Source organism: Crotalus tigris, unplaced genomic scaffold (assembly GCF_016545835.1).
Source record: "Crotalus tigris isolate CLP2741 ecotype Arizona unplaced genomic scaffold, ASM1654583v1 scf7180000017614.5298720, whole genome shotgun sequence".
NCBI lineage: Eukaryota > Metazoa > Chordata > Lepidosauria > Squamata > Viperidae > Crotalus > Crotalus tigris.
This window is the reverse complement of record NW_024096513.1, coordinates 1,909,764-1,929,710: the sequence shown is the minus strand read 5'-3', so window position 1 is coordinate 1,929,710 and position 19,947 is coordinate 1,909,764. Positions and strand designations below refer to the sequence as shown.

The 19,947-nt window shown below is 49.9% G+C and overlaps 2 protein-coding genes across 13 annotated transcripts; both read left to right on the top strand.

The window, feature by feature from the left end:
• The first annotated feature begins 314 nt into the window (after positions 1-314).
• On the top strand, positions 315-12,806 carry AZIN2 (antizyme inhibitor 2). Of its 11 annotated transcripts, XM_039328183.1 has the most exons (13): positions 317-796; positions 891-996; positions 2,236-2,352; positions 5,570-5,742; positions 6,184-6,357; positions 7,166-7,380; positions 7,463-7,631; positions 8,066-8,200; positions 8,620-8,785; positions 8,881-9,043; positions 10,302-10,414; positions 11,369-11,583; positions 12,448-12,806. In XM_039328183.1, the coding sequence occupies exons 6-13, from the start codon at positions 7,365-7,367 to the stop codon at positions 12,596-12,598; spliced, it is 1,128 nt and encodes a 375-aa protein (XP_039184117.1). In that variant the 5' UTR covers positions 317-796; positions 891-996; positions 2,236-2,352; positions 5,570-5,742; positions 6,184-6,357; positions 7,166-7,364; the 3' UTR covers positions 12,599-12,806. The 11 variants fall into 11 exon arrangements, with proteins under 11 accessions (XP_039184108.1, XP_039184117.1, XP_039184140.1 ...); XM_039328174.1 differs by lacking the exon at positions 7,166-7,380 and having other exon boundaries at positions 315-796; positions 7,459-7,616; XM_039328206.1 differs by lacking the exon at positions 7,166-7,380.
• Positions 12,807-14,127: 1,321 nt separating this feature from the next.
• Positions 14,128-18,187, top strand: NDUFS5 (NADH:ubiquinone oxidoreductase subunit S5). Of its 2 annotated transcripts, none has more exons than XM_039328219.1 (3): positions 14,128-14,283; positions 16,403-16,620; positions 17,936-18,187. In XM_039328219.1, exons 2-3 carry the CDS (start codon positions 16,405-16,407, stop codon positions 18,020-18,022), a joined length of 303 nt encoding a protein of 100 aa, XP_039184153.1. In that variant the 5' UTR covers positions 14,128-14,283; positions 16,403-16,404; the 3' UTR covers positions 18,023-18,187. The 2 variants fall into 2 exon arrangements, with proteins under 2 accessions (XP_039184153.1, XP_039184160.1); XM_039328226.1 differs by lacking the exon at positions 14,128-14,283 and adding an exon at positions 14,392-14,732.
• Positions 18,188-19,947: the final 1,760 nt, after the last annotated feature.

Below are 19,947 nucleotides of genomic sequence, written 5' to 3'. Positions count from 1 at the left end.
GAGACCCGCCCCGCGCGCCTGGCCATTGGGGCGACGGCCGTCCCTCAGGCGGCGTGCACGGCTTTCGCCCGATCACCTTATCGCGGCGGCGGGATCTTGCCTCTGATTGGGCGTCTCGCCTCAAAAGGAGGCGGGGATGGTAGAGCTGCGCCTGCGCACTCTCTGGCAGAGATGGCTTTCGTTCTTGGGCTGCGTGACCAAATGTGTTGGGCTGCACGCAAATGTATTCCCGGAGAATGGGAGGAAAAGATCCTGCGGCTCCCCCGCCTGGTAATCGGAAGGTGGCGCTCGCGTGCCCCCTCCGGGCGGGTTTACCAGGCTCGGAAACGGATTCAGGCAACGTTTGGGAGGAATTCTGGGAGTTGAAGAGCTTGAGAAACGCTGTTCTGCTCTATACTGTGTTGAATCCCTTGATCAGCACCTGTTGGAGCTCCACCTGGAGCTCTGCGAGTGTCTTACTGCAGCGTGCTTCCTTAGGCCAATGGGCAGATCACTTGAACCCTCTGCCATTGTTGGCTTTCTGGCTGGAGACTTTTTCACCACAAGCGACACTCGTTGCCTCCACTTCTGCTGCTCTTCTATTCGTTGCATTTTAAAAGAAACCCCAACCTGTCCGTATCATCGCCGGAGTGCTTGCTCTTTGGAGGGAGAGTCGCCCCCCTCAACCCGCCTTTTTTTCTCCAGTTTGGCTCTTGGCCTGCGCTTCCCAAGCGCCTCCTCTGGGCGGCAGCCATGGGCCAGGTCGCGGTGGGGCAACACGTTGGCGCCCTCTAGGGATCAGACCCCAAAATAACAGGTACTTTTCCAGTTACGGAACTAAGGTTTCTATTCTTAAGCGAGGAGGTTGTCAAATGAGTCATGCCCGAATTTTATGACTCCTTTTGTCATAGTTATTTAGCGAATCACTGCAGTTGCTAAGCGAATCCAGCTTTCCCATTGACTGCTTGTTGAATCTTGCGAATGGCGATCAAGTGGCCCCAGGACTCTGCAACCATGGTAAATACATGCTGGCTGTGTCCAGTGATATTGCTCTCACAATATATAAAATCAAAATGGCTGACATGATCTGGGAGAAGCATGGTGGTTTTCCTTGGTAGTAAAATAGCCTAATGGGGAAATCTGTTTCTGAAGGGTGCCCCAAACCTTAAGTGAATCTTTGTGCTCTCTCCATGAGTGGGGCCACTTGCCACTAGCCACTTGCCATTACTCTTGGCAAGGGACCTTCTGAGGATAGCCAGAGTGCCTGGGGAGATGAAGACCAGCTGCAGCGGACTTCTTAATCACAGGGGTCTCTGCCTTGCAGTCTCCAGTTGTGGAAATGGGTGTGGGTATGCATCTATGTGAAGGGTTCTGTCATCTTGTGTTGACAACTGGTTTAGGAAGAACAGTTGATAAAATTCCTGTTTTCCATTGTACTGCTAGCATGGGTGCTTCTGAGGTGAAAGCCAAGCTTTTAGGTTTTATTGCTTTTTTCTCATTTAACAATGGCTTTTTGCTTTTGAAAACATGCTTGTGCAGAACCTGCCATTACTGTAGGTGAAGGCAAAAAAGGCATATAAGTAGTAAGAAAGAGAAAGGAGCTATATAAAATTCACATCAAACATTCCATTTTAATATGCCCGTGTAATGTAATGCAGAAATGTATAAAAAGTCACAGCTAACAGTAAATAAATCCTTTTGCTGAGGGATGGATCCTGTTTGGCGTCCTTCCTCGGGGAGACCCCTGATCTGCAACTGCTTCTCCTGGCAGAGGGCAACACATTTGGGGAACTGCTTCCACCCCCAAAGAAAATCCTCAGCCAGAAGCCCCTCTGGCCTCCCTCTTCCCAGCCTCTGGACCACCAGTTCAGCATCTCTTCATGACTCCTGCTTTGTTTCTTCCCCATCAGCCAATCGGATTGCTGGGCTTGGTCACCATGGTGACTCTTGTGAGGAGAGATGCGGGGTGGGGCAATATATAAGGGACCAGCATCCACCCAGAGCTGAAGATTAGCTGGTGCTGCTTTGCATGGTGTAGGCTTTGGAGGAGGAGGAGGAGGAGGAGCCACTGCCGAAGCCTATATTTACTCTTGGGAGACCCATGGGCAAAATCCGTTTAAATGCTTTTTAAGGTGGGCGGAAGGGAGGAGAGGGGTCCAGTAGTAGGCCTGGGGGAGGGCTTGGATTGTGGCTTAGGGGAGAGAGAGCTTGCAGGGTTCTGACCCTCCTTCCTGTCTCCCGCCTGCCCCTCTGCAGAGACCTCGGATCCCCAGCAGCAACTGCGCCTCGGGGTGTTGCAGAAGCTCAGAGTTCAACGGAGAACCCCCCTGGTATTACACCTAGCCACCTGAGAAGGAGGAAGGCTTCGGGACGGTGAGCCCCTCCCCTGGACAAGGAATGGGGGGGCAAGGAGGGGATGGGGAAGCAACCTGCCCCCCTCCCAAGCATGGGAAAAGGCCAGGAGCAACAGAGATCTGGTGCTCCCTCTTGTCTGACCCATTAAACGCTTTAATATCCGTCTGACATGGGACACGCAAGAGAGCCTGGCGGGGAGGCAGATTTTGGTCTGCACTGGAGAGAATCTCACAAAAGCTCACTTTTTAAAAAGAAATGCCATAAGTATTTATAGGACAGTAGAGACGCACACACACAAATATAAACGTGCACTTTCTCAGATAACCTTTATCCAAATTGTTATCCCATTTAACTCCCTACCAAGTTTTATTTTTCCAGGCTTGCTACGGGTGGGTGGATTGAACGGGGATTCCACAAGTGACTAAGGGCTGGTCTGGGAACAGGATTTTTTCCTCTGAATGAACTTGATGAGATGTCTCAGTCTCAGAGGGTTTCCACAGATCCTCCTTCCCCTTTGTGAATCCCCTCCTGGTCGTGCAATCCAAAACTCTCTCCTCAACTTACTGTACGCAGCTCCTCTCCCTGTCAGGGATCATTTGATGCTTCCCAAAACATGGAACAAGCAAGGCTCTGATCAGAACTGGTTTGGCCTACATCTTCCTTCCTTCCTTCCTTCCTTCCTTCCTTCCTTCCTTCCTTCCTTCCTTCCTTCCTTCCTTCCTTCCTTCCTTCCTTTTTGTAAATCTGCTGGAGCAAAAATAAGGAAGTCAGAATCAATGTCCCTGCTTCTAGAATGTTTTCTAACCAGGGCTTTTCAACCAGTGGTACGGGTACCACCTGTGGTACATTGGCACCTGGCAGGTGGTACGCGACCATCCTAGAAAAGTGGTAGCGGGAGAGGGGAATGAGCTGAACCGATGGCAGCACCGCACAAGCCTGAGCGAGAGACGGCTGGAGCTGCAGGGCTGTCAGGGCTCAGCCGAAGTGCCAGGATCAGCGCCAGGCTCCAGCTGGAGCTCGGCACTGATCCTGGTGCTTCTGCTGAGCCCAGAAGAAGCGCCGATCACCTGGATTGTTGCAGCATCCCCAGGGTCTTGTGATGTAATGTAATGTAATATTCAGCATCTGAATATTTATGACAGTCACAGTGTCCCAGGGTCATGTGAAGTGACCAAAACCTGCTGCAACCAATCAACAGACGGGGGGAATAAAAATCAAACACCCCCCACCCCACCCCCCGCTGCCAATCCTCAACAGACATGCTGACAACAATGAAAACCTCAGATAGGAGGAAGAGCGCCGCTGGATGGGCAGGCAGGTGTCTTGCTCGGCTGTGCCTTGGGGTGCACTTTTTTCAGTGCCATTGTAACTTCAAACAGTCACTAAGCGAACTGTTGTAAGATGAGGACTACCTGTACTTTATCACATTTTTTCCCTTTTTTTGTCATCATGTTTTTGACACCTTGCTAGGTGACTGGTGGTACTCGGATATTGCCATATCCTAAAAGTGGTACAATGAAAAGGTGTTCTAAACTCTCACTTGGGTGACCATTTATTTATATATTTTATTTTATTTGTATCCCATTCGTTATTATTTTTTACAAATAAATCAAGAGGGCAAACCTATCCTAGACTCCTTCCTCCTACTTTCCCCACAACAACAACCCTGTGAGGTGGGTTGGGCTGAGACCGAGAGACTGGCCCAAAGTCACCCAGCTGGCTTTCATCATTAAGGCAGGACTTATTCCTGTCCAACAGTTCATCAGTAAAAATAGGGGGTGCCAGGAGTACGGGTATTCTTACTCCAAAGTCAATTCTAAGCTACCCTCACAATTTATCACTTCACTAACCGTTCTGCTTCAATCCAAGTTTTTCCACAACCCTTTATTTTACACACAATAATCAGAAACAAGAGAAGTGTCATGGTCCCAACAGACAGAGATGAATAAAGCAGAACTCTGAGGCATGCAAGTTCCTCAAAGAACATGTTTATTAATTACAAAGTATTGGCACAGTCAAGAAATCTACACAAGGAATAATTCCCCAATACAAAGTTAAATGTCCCACCCACAAAAGCTATGTAAGCAACTATCTTCATCAATACAATTGTTTGGCGGGCTTTTTATGAAACACCCAGTCTCTAGTCCCGGGAGCAGCCAATGACCTTGGTTCCCATGGGACAAAAGATTATTTTGACTAGCAAAGCACCTGGGTAAAACCCCCCCCCCTTTCTCTGTTCTATGAGGCAACCGAAAATGAGTAGGAAAAATGGCTGCAGCCATGCTCATTTGTAGAGTTGACATGAAGGTTGCTAATCAGCAATTACTGTGTCCCAAAGGCCACAAGTGAATTTTGACAGCAGTTGGGTGCCATGGGAAGGGTTATGCACTTACCCAATGGCTACCAGAGGGCACAGGGCACAGCACTTATATCTGAGGACAAACTTGGGATGTTGCTTTCTGCAGAGAGACTCCTTTTGTCTGCAGTTACAAACTAGGCTAGGGACTGCAGTGCCCCCACCCCATTATCATCTTCTAAGAAGCTTCTGGAGCAAAGTGACTGACCTTAGTGGGCCAACGGGGCTCGTGGTTGGCCCTGCCATCCAACGTAAGAAAGTTCTGTTAAACAACAGGGCAGGCAATGTGCAAAGCATTCAGCCACATTTATCCTTTTTATAGGTGTGGGAGAAAGCAGCATGCTTGCGTTTTGCATTTCAGCAAGCAAGACAAAGTTGTCACTATCTGTATCTGATCAGAAGATGTAAAAGCAGAGATGTTGCAAACACACTGACCTAGTTCCGGGTCAGCCTCATCTGCTGGACCTGTAAAATCACAGTCTGTACCCCAGGCCTCAGATCGTAGTCACTGAAAGGTCCTACTGTACGTGTAGATATGTTGATTGGGAGCCTGGTAGCACCTTTTCCAACTAACTAATTGTATTAAAAGTTGTAAGCTTTCAAAAATCCTCATCATCCTAGTTGGCCCACAGATCTTCAGACTTTCCGGACCACCTTTTCCAACCTGAAATATTTTGCCATCCTGTGCATCAGGTGGGAGAAAGAGATCCAGGAGCCTTACTCATCTCCTGCCAGGGTAGGAAGGGGAGCCCTCTCTAATCTTCCTGCTTCAATGTATGGAAACCATCCGGGGCCTGGCAGAAGAGCTGTGAAGTAGCTGCTTGCCATCTCAGAGGGTTTGAGAAGGAGCTTCCCGATGTTGTCTTTTTCCCTCCACAGCGTGTTGCATACTTAAAAACTATCCCCCTTACTGACGGAGTCTTTCCCAAAAAGGTCCTCCTCTGATGGTAACAATGATCAGGTACCCAGACGAATCGGATGTCATGATGGTGGAGGAGGGCTTCACCACTAGGGACCTCCTGGACAGTCTCCTCCTCAAGGTTGCCCAGACGGTGAGGACCAAGACAGTTGGCTTTCCATGCACTGAGGACGGAGGGAGTGTGGGCATGGGTGGGTGGGTGGGTGCTCATCCCAGGGTGTGGACTGCCCATTGGCAGTTGTGGCTGAGCCATTTGGGGTAAAGAGGCCTCGATGTGCAAGACTCCACAGTGTACCCAGAATTCAGCTCTTCCATTGCAGAATTTATGCAACCAAACTTAAGTGCCCCCCCCCTTACAAAAGTGGAAGGAGAGTTTTCTGCTTGGTGTGTACAACTATCTTGTGAGGCAGGCTCCTAAGACAGGCCACGATGTCCAAACTAACATCCCTGTGGAGCTGGCTGGGGGTGTGGGGACACGGTGTCTGGAGGGAATTACCCTGACTCCAATCTTTATGGAAGTGGGTGCAGAACAGATCTCTTTCTGACGGTGCTGATTGTGTTTCTTCCTCTCCAGGGTAGCCGAGAAGCGTTTTTCGTGGCAAATCTGGAGGACGTGGTGAAGAAACATGTGCGCCTCCTCAAGGCCCTGCCACGGGTCACGCCCGTCTACCCCTTGAAGTGCAACGGCAGCAGGGGAGTGGTGCAGATGCTGGCAGGGCTGGGGGCCGGATTCAGCTGCACCAGCAAGGTGAGCTGGAGTGACCCGGGGGGGGGGACTGCAGGGTGCAGGCAAAAAAGTTCAGAGGCAGAGGGTTTCAGCCGCATGGAATCACATCAAGCCAGGCGCCCCAACCAAAGAGGCTCCTTGGTTGGGAAATGGGATGTCTCCAAGGGAAAGCAAAGGAAGCCCCGTTGTCTTCTCAAAAAAAGCACCGGGGGGGGGGCTTTCCCTTTCCATCCCCGGCAGGACCCCCTGAGTTGTGGAACTCTCCTGCAGCAGATCCGCCCTTATGTGCACGGAAAGAAAAGCATGTGTGAATGTCAGTCTTGGAATCTTGAGAGACAGCCTGGCTGCAGCCAGTCCTCCATTTACAACCATCCATTTAGCAACTGTTCGAGATTACAACAGCGCTGAAAAATGTAGCTTACGACCAGTCCTCACGCTTACCATCCTCACAGCCACAAGACCAGCGTGTATTTTCGATGGCTGCAGTGCCCCAGAGACCACGTGATTGCCACCAATGACAAAGTAAATGGGGTCACTGGATTTGTGTGATTCGCTTAACTACCTCAAAAAATCAGGCACAACCCACTTAGCCAGCACCTCATTTAGCGACAGGAAGTCTGATCCCAGTTGTAGTCATGAGTGGAGGTCCACCTGCAGTGGGGGTGGTCCTCGTCTCATGACCACAACTGGGATCATACTTTCTGTCGCTAAGTGAGGTGCTGGCTAAGTGGGTCGTGCCTATAAATTTTTACCTTTTTGTCATGGTAGTTAAGTGTATATCACATTTCTCCCATTTATTAAGGGCCCAACATTTCTCACTCTTGAGTAGATAATAGAGCTGAGCAGGCCACGGGACTTGCCACAAGAAAACACGTGCAGTGAGAACAACAGGAGAGAAAAGCAGAGTTCCGTGGGCGTTTGGCTCTCAAGCCCACCGTTGGCTTTCTGGATCCTTGACCCCTTAAGGTCAGCGTTTCGTGGTGACTTGGACCCTTTACAATGGCCTCTCTCCAGGAGGATTTCACAGGATGCAGGGATTTGAGGGTTAGTGCTGGTCTTGTATGGCCCCCATCAGCCCCAGCCCCAAGTTCGGATGACCATCTCTGGATGTAACCCCCCCAGACAGAAATGGACCTGGTGAAGAGTACTGGAGTTCCACCAGAGAGGATCATTTGCACCAGTCCCTGCAAGCAGATCTCCCTGATCCGATACGCGGCCAGCCAAGGGGTGCAGCTGATGACTTTTGACAATGAAGTGGAGCTTGGGAAAGTAGCACGGAGGTACCTGTCTGCCAGGTAGGGCATAGGCATCTGTAGACCTTATGCAGGAAGAGGCAGCTGCAAAAAATGGGGGAGAAATCTTGTTAGCCATATCTAGGCACTAAACAAGAAGACCTCAAGAGCTGTTGGGCTCCTAGAAAGAGTTTCTGGTAGGAGAGAAAGGGGGGGGGAGCAGGCAGAATGCATTTAGACTTGTAAGATTCTGTGACTTTAACCTGATAATAAAGGTAATATCAGCTTGCATGACTTTGGTTTGGAGGGCTGACAGTGTTTGTATGTATGGGAGAGAGAGAGAGAAAGATCATGTGCATCATTTAAATTAATTAAATTAATTATGTAATCTGTATATTTGTACAGTGACCTTGTGATGCGCAGTTGCATCATGCGAATAGAAGGGAAAGCACAGTTGTTAATTGTAGCTAAACAAGTCTGTGCTTCCCATTCCCCAGAATGATTCTGCAGCTGGCTACTGATGACTCCAGGTGCGCCAATCATCTCAGTGTGAAATTTGGGGCCACCCTTAAAACCTGCCGACATCTCCTCGAGATTGCAAAGCAGATGAACATCGAGGTGGTAGGCATCAGGTGGGGGAAGAGATTCTTTTCTCGTGCCAGTTGCCAACCCTCCCTGGGTTGAGTTCACTGAGTTCTTTCTTCCAATGGCCACGGTCCCTTCCCCCATGGCTGGAGGCCTCCGTGCCTGATTAAAAGACTGAGCAACAGGCAGTACCCAGAAGTACCTGAAAGCACCTGCCGTGAGGCCCTTGTGTTGATGTGCTCAGGAGGAGGCATGGGAGAACAGTGTTCCTTCGTGCTTTTCTCTGACCAAAGAAAGAAAACCATGGAGGTGTCCAAGATGGGGACCCCAATTATCTGGGTGGTGACCTATAGAAGCTGCCCCCCAATCAGGCAGAGGGCAACATCAGCAGTGCTCCCCACAGTTCCACTGAGTAAGTCTTCTAGATAGACATGTTCACAGGGAACTCACCTGCTTTCCTTTCTAGCTTTCACATTGGAAGCAGCTGCACTGACCCTCAGATCTTCACCCAATCCATAGCAGACGCTCGGCTGGTCATGGAAATGGGTGCAGAGCTGGGCTACAAGATGCGTCTCTTGGCCATTGGAGGAGGGCTTCCCAGTGCCGAGGAGTCCAGGAGGCACTTCGAAGAGGTAGGAGTCCTTATGCTTGAATCCTGCTTTGGGTGCCTTTGGGTAAAATGGCGAGCTCTCCGCTCTTCTCCCTCCCACCCACCGGACTCTTTCAGACAGCAGCTGTGATCAACTCTGCCTTGGACCTCTATTTCCCTGAAGGCTGCGGGGTGGAGATCCTTGCTGAGCTGGGGCGCTACTACGTGCATTCGGCCTTTACCTTGGTGGTCAGCATCATTGCCAAGAAGGAGGTTCCTCTGGGCCAGCTGTGCTCAGACGGTAGGTTCAGCGTTCCCAAGCGGATTTTCTCCCTCCCAGGGACCCTCCACCCTGGCTTACCGCCGGCACCTGGGGGCATAGAATACCCAAGGCTAGGAGGAACAAGCCACACCCTGGCCGGACACGCTGCCCCTAAATTGACCACGCCTGTCTTTCCTTGGAGGGGCAGTGCTGTCCTGGGAGTGCCCAGCTTTGCCTCTCTTGAGCCTGGCTGGACATGACCAGCTGGAAATCAAGAAGCCAACCTTTCCTCTCTGTCCATCCCGTTCTAAACCCAATGAAAGCTCAGCCTTATCAGGAGCTGCTTTGCAAACCTAGAATTTATTTTATTTATTTATTCAATTTATAAAGTGGCCCAATTCAAAACCACTCATGTTTAAAAATCGTGAAATCATCAACCTCGAGCAATACGTAGCGACTGAGTTCATTTCCGCAAAACACCTCTTGACCAGCACTCAGAGTCGGTCGAGAGGGACAGCAAGATTGGGGCTGTGCATATGTGGGGCGTAGGCTGCTCCACCAACAGACACCATGAGAGAGGCGGCGCTCGGTGGCTCCTCTCAGACGGCCCTGCTTGACAGGAGGGAGTGGGAGCCGACTGGCTCTTTCAGATCTGGTGGGCCCAGGCAGAATTCATAGGAGCCGAGTGGGCTGCAAACGACCTGGCCCTCTGTCCAGCTGGCCTCCATAAAGGATGATCGGCTGCATTGCATCCACCAGAAGCCAGGGCAGCTCACAGAAGGATGGGATAACGTGGGTACAAGGCCCCAGGTCAGCTCTAGGCCACGTGGACAGATAGGGCCACCTCCCATTGGCACAAATTTGCATTTTACCTACTTAAACATTTTTCTTGTGGCCTTTGTTTTGGGAAGGAAGGGCCAAATTGGCACCACCTAAGTTTTGGCGGCCTATTGTGCTTGGTCTTCCTCACCACAGCTGCGTTTCCTTATCAGCCTGGCCTGTAATGGAGAGGTTTCTGCTGCGCTGCTTTTCTCCCTTGGAGCATAGCCACCTCCCCACCTCCACCCAAAGGGTGGCCCAATTCTGGCTGGGCAGAGAAGTGCAATTCTGATTTTGCACTCTGACGTTCAATCCCCCTCCCCCCCAGGGTGGGAGGGCCGGGTGTCCAGTTTCCCACAGGTGGGAGGGTCTGCACTCAAGAGCGAAGCCACCCACCAACCTGGCTGGGGGCTTCCCATCAGCACCCGTCCTCCGCCTCCCAAGGCCTCCCTGACCGACTGCCGTTTGGTCTCCTCAGAGGAAGACGCTGAGGGCAAGAAGAGCTTTGTCTACCATATTAACGATGGCGTCTATGGGTCTCTTGGCTCGGTCCTCTTCAGCAACATCCGCCCCGTCCCCGTCCTGCCTAAGGTAAGGAGAAGCTCCTGGCTCAGCCAAGGGGAGCCAGAGTGCCCAGGCCGGCTCCCTCCCTCCCTCCCTCCCTCCCTCTGGGAGGCTTTAGGGAAGGAGCCCTGGGGCCCCCTCCCAGTCTCCCCTGCCGCAAGGGGCTCCCTTCTGGCCTTGGAGAGCAGCGGCTTGTGCTTTCGGTACAGTGCAGATCGCATAAGGAAGGCCAGCACAGTGTTGTGGGGCTAGAATCACTTCCACCCACAACCAGGGAAATCAGTGGGTGACTGTGGGCCCTCTCTCTTTCTTCAGCTTGCTGCTGTGGGGATAAGCAGAGAGGGGGGTCCCCGTGGAAGCTGCCCTGAACTCTTGAAGGCTGCTTACGTGGAAGGGTCTGCCTTGATGGGCAGCGGTTTTCCTGCAGAGCCATCCAGGCATACAAAGGGAGAGTAGCTAACATTGCAGTACTGGAAATTGTCTGCCATAGACATTCTGAATATCTAAAAATATATAAAATTTCTGCAAATAGGATTTAGGATTCTGAGAATTTATAAAACATCTCAGAATACAGATAGTCCTTGACTTACAACCATTCATTTAGTAAACATTCAAAGTTACAGTGGCACTGGAAAAAGTGACATGTTTTTCACACTTACAACCATTGCAGCGTGTGATCACGTGATCAAAATTTGGACGCTTGGCAACTGGCACGTATCTTTATGACGGCTGCAGGGTCCCAGTCAAAGGGAGAAGCCGTTCCCTTGACAAGAGTGCTGCTAACTTGGCAACTGCAGTGGTTGTACAATGGGGCTTCCTTAACAACCGTCTTGCTTGGCAGTGGAAATTTTGGACTCAATTGTGGTCATAAATCGAGGACTATCTGGAGATCATTACAGTCTTCAGAAAGTCAGCTTAAACTGTAGCTGTGGAGGATCCCAGAAGATCTGGCGGGTTACAGCTCTTTTCTCGTCTTTGCAGAAACCCCCACCAGATCTCCCTTTGCACAACAGCAGCTTCTGGGGACCGACTGGGGACAGGTTGGACCGGATTGCAGACGACCTGGAACTACCTGAGCTGCAGGTCGGGGACTGGCTGATCTTTGAGAACATGGGGGCCCACACTGTGCTCGCCCCCTCGTCTTCCCAGGGATCTCCGCCCACCCAAATACACTATGCTATGTCCAGAGGGGCCTGGTAAGATGGTTTTCAGAGTGGAAGGAAAGGGGGAGCAGCGCCTGCATTTCCACTCCACAAAGCCACCGGTTACGAAATAGAATCCACCAGGGAGCAGAAAATGCTGGCCTGGGTCTTGCTCTGGCCCCGAAATTGCACAGGGTGATCACGCAGAATGCTGAAACAATGAGAGCGTATGGACCGCATTCTTACCATACGAGACTCTCCCATTGTTTAAAAAATACAGAAGAATTACAGGCTACCCCAGAGCCTGTAGAGAGCCCAAGAGATGACTTGAAGAAACCAAATAGAGAAGCTGTGTACACAACAACGGGTGCAGAAGCCGGCACTGAGTCCAAACGGGAGAGAAAGCTCAGGCTGGCTCCCCTCCACCCCCAGTGCCTTAAGAGGGAGGGGAAGAGGAGAAACAAACAAAAAACAACAAGCAAGATTCTGTTCCTGGAGTCTGTCCAAGTAAAACAGAGTTCTAGTCATCTAATGGAGCCCGTTTCTGATCTGCTCCACCTCTTAGGCTGAGACTGCTGCAACTGATATTTTAGATGCCCGTTGAGTCACAGAGTGGGAACGGTCCCCTGGCCCCATGACCACTTAGCTCAGTTCCAGACGCTGAGCTGATCTCGGGTGCAAATCGACTTGTGAATAGTCTCAAGCAAAAGCTTTATTTTTAGTCACCTCTGTTACAAGAATCTCACTCGCCTGACTGCATCCCTTTGGGAAGGGCCATCTAAGGCTTCACGGGTCCTGGGAGAGGTCAGGCCTCTGCCACTTTCTGCAGTGCAAGGGCTCTCAGCTCAGCCCCCCCCCCCAACACCTTTCCCCAGCCTAACTGGAGATTTTCCCATAGCTGACTCCTTTCTCCTGCAGGGAAGCCGTCCAGCTCCTCCAGGGGAGGAGGAAATCGCTGTATCTGGAAGAAGAGGATCGGGAGAGCACGTGTACCCCCCCCTGCTGTGGCTGGGAGATCGCAGACACCCTGTGCGTTGCCCCTGTCTTCACTCCAGCAAGCATCATGTAAGCTGCGCCAGTCCTTCATCCTGGGGGCAGACCCCTCCCAGCAGAGTCCTGCCATGTCCTCTCCTGCCTCACCTTTTCCTCTTTTTGTCAATGGCAGCCTGCCTCTTGCATGTTCTGCCCTGAAGTAGGACCTGGTTTCTCCTCCTCCTCCTTCTTCCTTTCCAAGCAGTGTGGTTTTTAAGTATGCAACATAAATCCTGTTCCTCCTAGCTTGGTCTGGGTGTTCTTGAGGGCATATTGGGGGCAAAACCAGCAGAGGGATTGGAGGCCAGGACAGCCCCCTGCAGCTGTGCAAAGTGGGAAGGGTGGCCACAGCAGCCCATAGTTCTGCTGGCTTCCAGATGAGACAGTTCAGGAACTGCTGTGGCTGCACATTAGCGCTTCCTTCCATGGGGCGGAGTCTGATCTTCGGGGAGAGTTACTTTTGATGTGCGAAGGCAACCTGGGCATTTAAAATAACAAGGTGGAATCTACACAGGTTGAAGGGGTCCGGAACACCTGGACCCAGCCCTCACCCCACAAAAGCTAATACCAAAATGACATTTTTAATGAATGGGAAGTCACGTAACTAATGAGCCATTTTATCCATTACATTTAGTTAATATCATTTAAGTTAAATTGAATCTCATTTCATCTCCACCCCACCTGGCTGTTCAGAGTTCACAAGCTGGTACAAAGAGGCATGCTTGCTGCTCAAAAAAGATGTTCCATTTTTATGTCTTTCGCCAATGGGGACAAAATGGGGAGAAGAATGTGCATCCTGCCTTAGAAGTAAGCCTTCCAAACCCTTAAGGTTTACTTTCGCTGCAGTAGAACTCTGTTCAGTTCAACACCTGCATTATGCTTTTAGAGAATGTGAGGCCACAGAGACATTGGAATGCAACTGAGAACACAGTTGTGGTTAGATTTTGGGAAGAATCCAGAAAGTTAGGCAAAGGGAGGCCTAACTTTTCCAGAGATGGACCGCAGCTGCCTCTCTTCCAAGTTAAAAAAAACATGAGTTGCTTCTTTGGGGCTCAGCATGTTGCTACTCCCACCCCCCACCACATATGCTGGCTAAAGGGTTAAGCAGACTTCTGCACAGCGCGTCAGAAGGGACGTCTGCATTCATCCTTCAGAGATGGTGCATTTCTGCAAATGTAACGTTCTGACTAGGGGGCTGTCAAACAGGAAAGCACAGAACAGGCAGTCAGATCAACACAGGACACCTACCTACACATAACACATAGTTGGGAATTGGGAGATGTGCGCATCAGCCTGTCTGCAGCCATCTGCAACCTGTGCTCACGAATCTATTCCTGCAACCCCTCTGTGTAATCGCGGGCAACTCTAAATTGGCCTTGATGCAACAAGCAAAGGTCAAACCAGCTGAGCTGCCAAACCGCTTCCTATCCATGGCCACCAGAGGGTGCTGACAACGAGGCAGCAATTCGATCTAACCTCTCCAGAGCTAAGCCTTGTAGAACATAACATACATACAGATTTAGCCCCCGGAAGTTGCCTGTCAGAACGAAGGGATGGAGTCCTCTACCCTTTCGCCCCTCTATGGTGCATACGTACTTCAGGGCGCCGCCCTCTCCCGGCGCGAGCGTCGTGAAGGGAGTTCGCGCGACGGCCGCGGTGACGTAAAAGCACCGCAAGGACGGCGGCGAGGGAGGGAGCGCCGGCGCCGCTGCCCGAGGAAAGGTAGGCGGGGGCGACGGCGGGGGCGGTCCCGGGTGCGCGCGGCTGGTGGGGGCTCCTTCGGCCGGCGCCTGGCGTGGCGACTCCCACCGCCCGCGGCCGGAGCTGCCTCAGCGGCGGAGGAAGGGCCGGTCGCGGGAGGGACGGGCAGGAGCCGGGCGCTTTCCAGCCCCCTCCGCGGGCGAGGGGCGGGGCGGAGCCGCAGTCCCGGTTGGCCGCCCGCGAGCGCCGCGGGCCGTTGGCAGACAGGCGGACCGGCACCCGCCAGCGGGCAAGGGAGGCGGAAGGGCCCGGGCGGCGTGCAGGGGGCAGCAGGAGAGGAGAGGAAGGGCGGGAGAAAGCGGCAGAGCGTGAAACGCTGCCGGAGGGAGAGCAGCAGCCCTGCCGGGTGCGGTGCCAAACAATCCGGAGCAGCCCTTGAACCCCCGCCCGCCTTGGCAAGGTCACCCTCGGTCAGTTGCAAAGGGCGGCTTTGCTTGGGACAGGATTGTCCGGAGACGATGCTATATCAGTGGCCCCGGTTCTTGGGAAGGACTCGATGAGGGGGGGATAAAAGTGCCAAATCCTGGCCAAACATCTGGCTGACTGCGCAACCCACTATGACTATAATAATACAATGCATTCCTGAGATGGCTGTTCTGCCTGTGGCTAGAATTCGTGGGGAGTTTCTGTGTGTGCAAGTGAGGAAAGTGCAGTGGTGAGATTCAAATACGTGTGAACAACCGGTTCTGCCAAAGTGGTGCGAACCGGCTAAATCCCCCCCCCCAGCTTTTGCTATAAAAATGGACCTTCCAGAAAAAAACAAGGTCTCTGCCCATTATTGAAGCAGGCTACACTTGATTGAATAAATACTTTTGCAAGGATTAATCCTCTCCCCTTATTCAGCTTTTATGCCAAATATATATTAATCAATGAACCGTGGTGTTCACTTTATGGCAGCTATTGCATTTCTGTGGTTTGGCAGAGGATGAACATGTTTTTAAAATTGAGGAAAACACAAATCATTTGTACTGTGCTGATAGCATTACCCTGATAGTTGAAAATGCAAAGGTTCAGCAAGTTCTAGTAATAAAAGTTTAAGGAACAAAAAATGGGTCTAAAATTAAATGTAAAGAAGACCAGTCTCCTGGCATCCGTAGAACAACCTGCTTTAGAATTGGCAGTGAATATATGGAAGTAGAGAGCTTCTGCCTCTTAGGATCAACCATCACAGTCGAGAAATACACCATAGTCTAGATTGGCGAAATAGTGAAGGCCTTGGAAAAGAGATTCAGATGCTGTATCTAGCCCTACGAAGATCAGAATTATGCACACAGAGGTTTTCTTTGTAATCTTCTTTGAAAGCAGAAGTCGGAATTTGAAGCAGGATAGAAAGAGTATTGATAACTTTGGTGTTGGAGAAGACACCTGACAATGCATGAACAGCGAAAAACACAAACCAATGGACCATTGAACGAATGAACCCAGAATTCTCACTCAGGGCTCAAATGATCCTATTTCAGACACATGGAAACTCAGTTCTCTGGAAAACTATGACTGATAAGAGTGGTATGAATACTGAGGGGAAACTAAGCTTCAATAAGAATCTTGAAAACAGGACATATAATGATTTAATAAGATGACTTATATAAATACAATGAATAAGCTGATTAAAAACATAGTTGTTATATGCATAAATACTAAAAACGTTTATATTCAACTTGGTATATACTGAAAATATTAAGAATTATATTTGTTTAATGTAGACAAAAGAATATTACAGGAAGAAGAGAGGATCAAGAAATATATTACCAACATATTGATTAATTGTGGAAATTAATTATTGTTTTAAATATGATGAACCCAGACAACACACTGTTCATGAAGCACTAAAGATTGTTATTGTAAAAAATTTATAAAATATATTTTTTTAAAAAAGAGAAAGTAGATTTTTATTCCTCCAGTGCCTAAGATGATTTACCCCTGCATATGAAAATGAGGCTTTTTGCCCTTGAAAACCTCCCCTTCTGTTACTTGGACAGGGCCTTCCACACCTGAAGCTGCTCCCAACTCCATCCCATCCCCACTCCTGACCGGGGACTTAATCCTTTCTTGCCCCTTACATTTCCCTTCTGCCTTTCAGCCATGCCACTTCTTGATCTCCAAAACCAGCTGGGCATTAACCTAGACAGATGGATGCTCCGCCTGAGTAGCAAGCAGTCCTTTCAGCAGCCCAGCGTGTGCCACACGTTTGAGAAGGAGTGGCTGGAGTGCTCGGAAGGCATCGGGCTGACCCGGGCCAAGGAGGAGTGCCGTCTGGAGGCCGAAGATCTGCAGGAATGCATGACCAAGCGCAAGATGGTGAGAGGGGCATAGCTGAGACACGCGACGCCTTGAGTCCTTCTCGGGGAACGCGGGTGTTCCGGCAGCAGGCTGGGCGGGCAACGAGGATGGGGTTGTTTCTTCCCCAGACAGGCGGGTTACTATGGTCTGCTTCTCACTTTGGTACCATCTTGACTGGCTCATCCACTGCACTAAAGCCAAAAGGGGGGTTGATTGAAGGGTGTAGCTGCTACAGTTACAAACATTTTTAAAAAATATTTTGGCAACTTACGTGACCCAAACAAATTGCGATTTATGTAAAAATAGTCCCCTAAAAAGTTTAGCTCAGGACAAAGGGCATCTAGGCGCTGTGTATGGCCCTGGACCACCAGTGGGAGATGGTGAGCAAGAGGCTAGAAAGGGGAAAGCCAAGGGCTGCATCTGCCCCAGTCCCTGTTTCATCACAACTGGAATGTGATGGACAAATAGCTGATTTCCAGTGCTGTTATTTTTCTTCCCTTTACTAGACATGTTAGAATTTGATTCTTCCTGATGGAATCACTGGCCATAATAATTATTATTACCAATAATAGCAAAAAGCATGTCTTTAAATTGCAGTGACAGCTGAGTTCTTTCGTGAAAAGTGAAAATTTTATATGAACTGTGATAGGAATAAGTGAAAAAACAAATACAAATGGGCCAGTTACATCAGACAGGGTCGCGCTTACCCCAGCTCCAGCAATGCAAAAAAAGTCACAATATGTCACATGTCATGTGATGTGGCAAGTTTGACACCCGTGGTATAGGTAATACCTTGCTCAAGAGTAGTAGCTGTGAGAGGAATCTTGGAGCCCTAGTGGACAATCACTTAAATATGAACCAACCAACATATAAAGAATGGTTGCTGGAATTGGGTATGTCTAGTTTAATGAAGAGAAGGACAAGGGGGGACATCATAGCAGTGTTCCAATATCTCAGGGGCTGCCCCAAAGAAGAGGAAGTCAAGCTCTTCTCCAAAGCGCCTGAAGGCAGGACAAGAAGCTACGGATGGAAACTAATCAAGGAGAGAAGCAGCCTAGAACTAAGGACAGTTAGAACAATTAATTAGTGGAACAACCTGCCTCCAGAAGCGGTGAATGCTCCAACACTGGAAGTTTTTAAGAAGAGACTGGACAGCCATTTGTCTGAAATGGTATAGGGTTTCCTGCCTGAGCAGGGGGTTGGACTAGATGACCTCCAAGGTCCCTTTCAACATCATCATCATTATACATGTTACCACTTCCATCTTGTGTGGGACAGGAGAGGCCTATGATTTCATTCTGACCCCGTCTTTTCTGCTCCTTCCCTTTTGCAGATGCAACGTGTCCGAGCCATCTTGAAGCAAAGGGACTTAATGATTAAGGAGGGGAAATACACGCCACCCAACTACCAGAGTGACTGAAAATTTGGCTGTGATCCCCAAGGAGAAAACTTCCTTTGCTCCCTAGAAGCCGAAGAGATCTGTTCTTAATACTTCGTTAAAGAATGGTTTCGTTGGAACCTTTTCATTTCTCTTTTGGTTTCTAGTCCAGCCCATGAATAAAATTCTTTGGGACCTGAAATGTAATTGGTTGAGTGGCTCCGCCTGTGTGAGGTCAAAAGTATAAATCGCCCCTTGCAAGAAGAATTGGGACTACCAGTGTGCCAGTCAAACACTGCAGGCTCGAGAATTTTATCTTGCATAATAACTAGATGTTTTTCCCTGTGTTGGCTAGTGCCACTTGGACTCTTTCCCTAATGTGATCCTGCTTTCACGTTGCAGTCTCTTTTACATCTTCCTCCCCCCCCCCAGCTTTGGTTGAGCTAATTCATATTTTGTTGGCCGAATATCACCCCAGCTGTCCTGATGCGTTGTTCCTTCATCATTTGCAGGCCTCCCTTTTCACTTTCTCCTTTCCGCTGTTGGCAGCACTTTCCATCCTCTCCTGGGACCGCTGAGCTTCCAGAGACCAAGGCCTGCCATGGGACAGGCACATCACCCTTCGGCTGCATGCAGCCTCCCCAGTCTCTCTCTTCCCCCACAAGTGCTCAGTTTCTAGCATTTTCCCTCTTGCTGATTTCCAATGTGAGGCCTGTAACTTCTGAAACTCCAGTTGTGGATTCCAGTTGGCCCTGACCAGCAAAACTCACAGCGATGCACGCAGATTGGGGCAATTTAAAAGGAGAAATTTTAACATTTTAAAAAACGTATTTCAAAGTGGACATGCTGCTACTTCTTGCAACTCATTGTGGTTATGAAGAAGGATTTTATGAAAGTGGGATGGGGTTGGGGTCTCCTTATTTAGTAGGGTGGATTTCAGCCCCTTGCTTGTCCTTGGCACTTTCCTTGATCGAGAAAATGATGCCCATCCTGGTGTTGTAATTGCTTGGGAATGCAGTAGCTGCTTGTAGGAATAGGGTGGTTGGTAAGTCAAAGCAGATTCTGGGAGGACTGTTCTATTCCTATTCTGTTCTATTACTATTGGGGGAGGGTGCCTGCAGGGGGAATATTATCTGCTTCCTTCTACTCTGTGCGAAATGCCCTCCCTCTGGGTGAGAGAAATGCAACCTGAAAACATCTGCCTTATCTCCAGACAGCAGAGCCTGGGACCATAAACTAATGGAGACCTTGAGATGGTCGCTAAATCTCCAGCTTCTCATAACACTGTGGCATCTGGATTGGCTGGATTTCAACCAGACGGTTGGACACTGGGAGGAGTAGTTTTGAATTCCCTTTTTGATGTAATCCTTTGCACGCCAAATCTTCAGATCTTGCTTTGCTCTCTTGCTATCACTAACTCTCAATAAAAAGTTCCTTTTGAGACAATTCCTGTTTCAAGAGTTCTGCTTTCTTGGGAGATCTAGTTGAGGCAGGTTCTTACATAAAGCAAAGTCTGCTTTAGTGCCCAACCCAGAGAGGCATCTGCCCTACCAAGGGGGCCATGCACAGCATGTCTGCATGGCAGTGAAAGGGAGAAGTTGGAATCGAAGACTGCAGTGAGGCAGCCATTCAGATTTATCCTGGAGAAGCCCCCCCCCTCCAACCTGGGTAGAGGAAGCCTCTGCTCTAGAAGACGCCTTGAGGCCGAGACAAGGTGGAGGTGGTTGCTCCATATCGGGAGGAAAGTCCCAAAAAGTAATTCTCACCCGAGGAGGTCAGAAAAAGACTCACAAGAAAAGAACTGAGCTGCTTTCCAATGATGAAGACCTGGACCCGCAGTTGGATCCGATGGAGGGGATCCTGAAGTGAGCCATGCATTACATGGTGGAAGCTTTCGAGGACCTAAAAGCCAAATCCCTGAGCTGCCCAGAAAAAGAGAAAGAACTGACTGAGGACAGAGGCAGTGG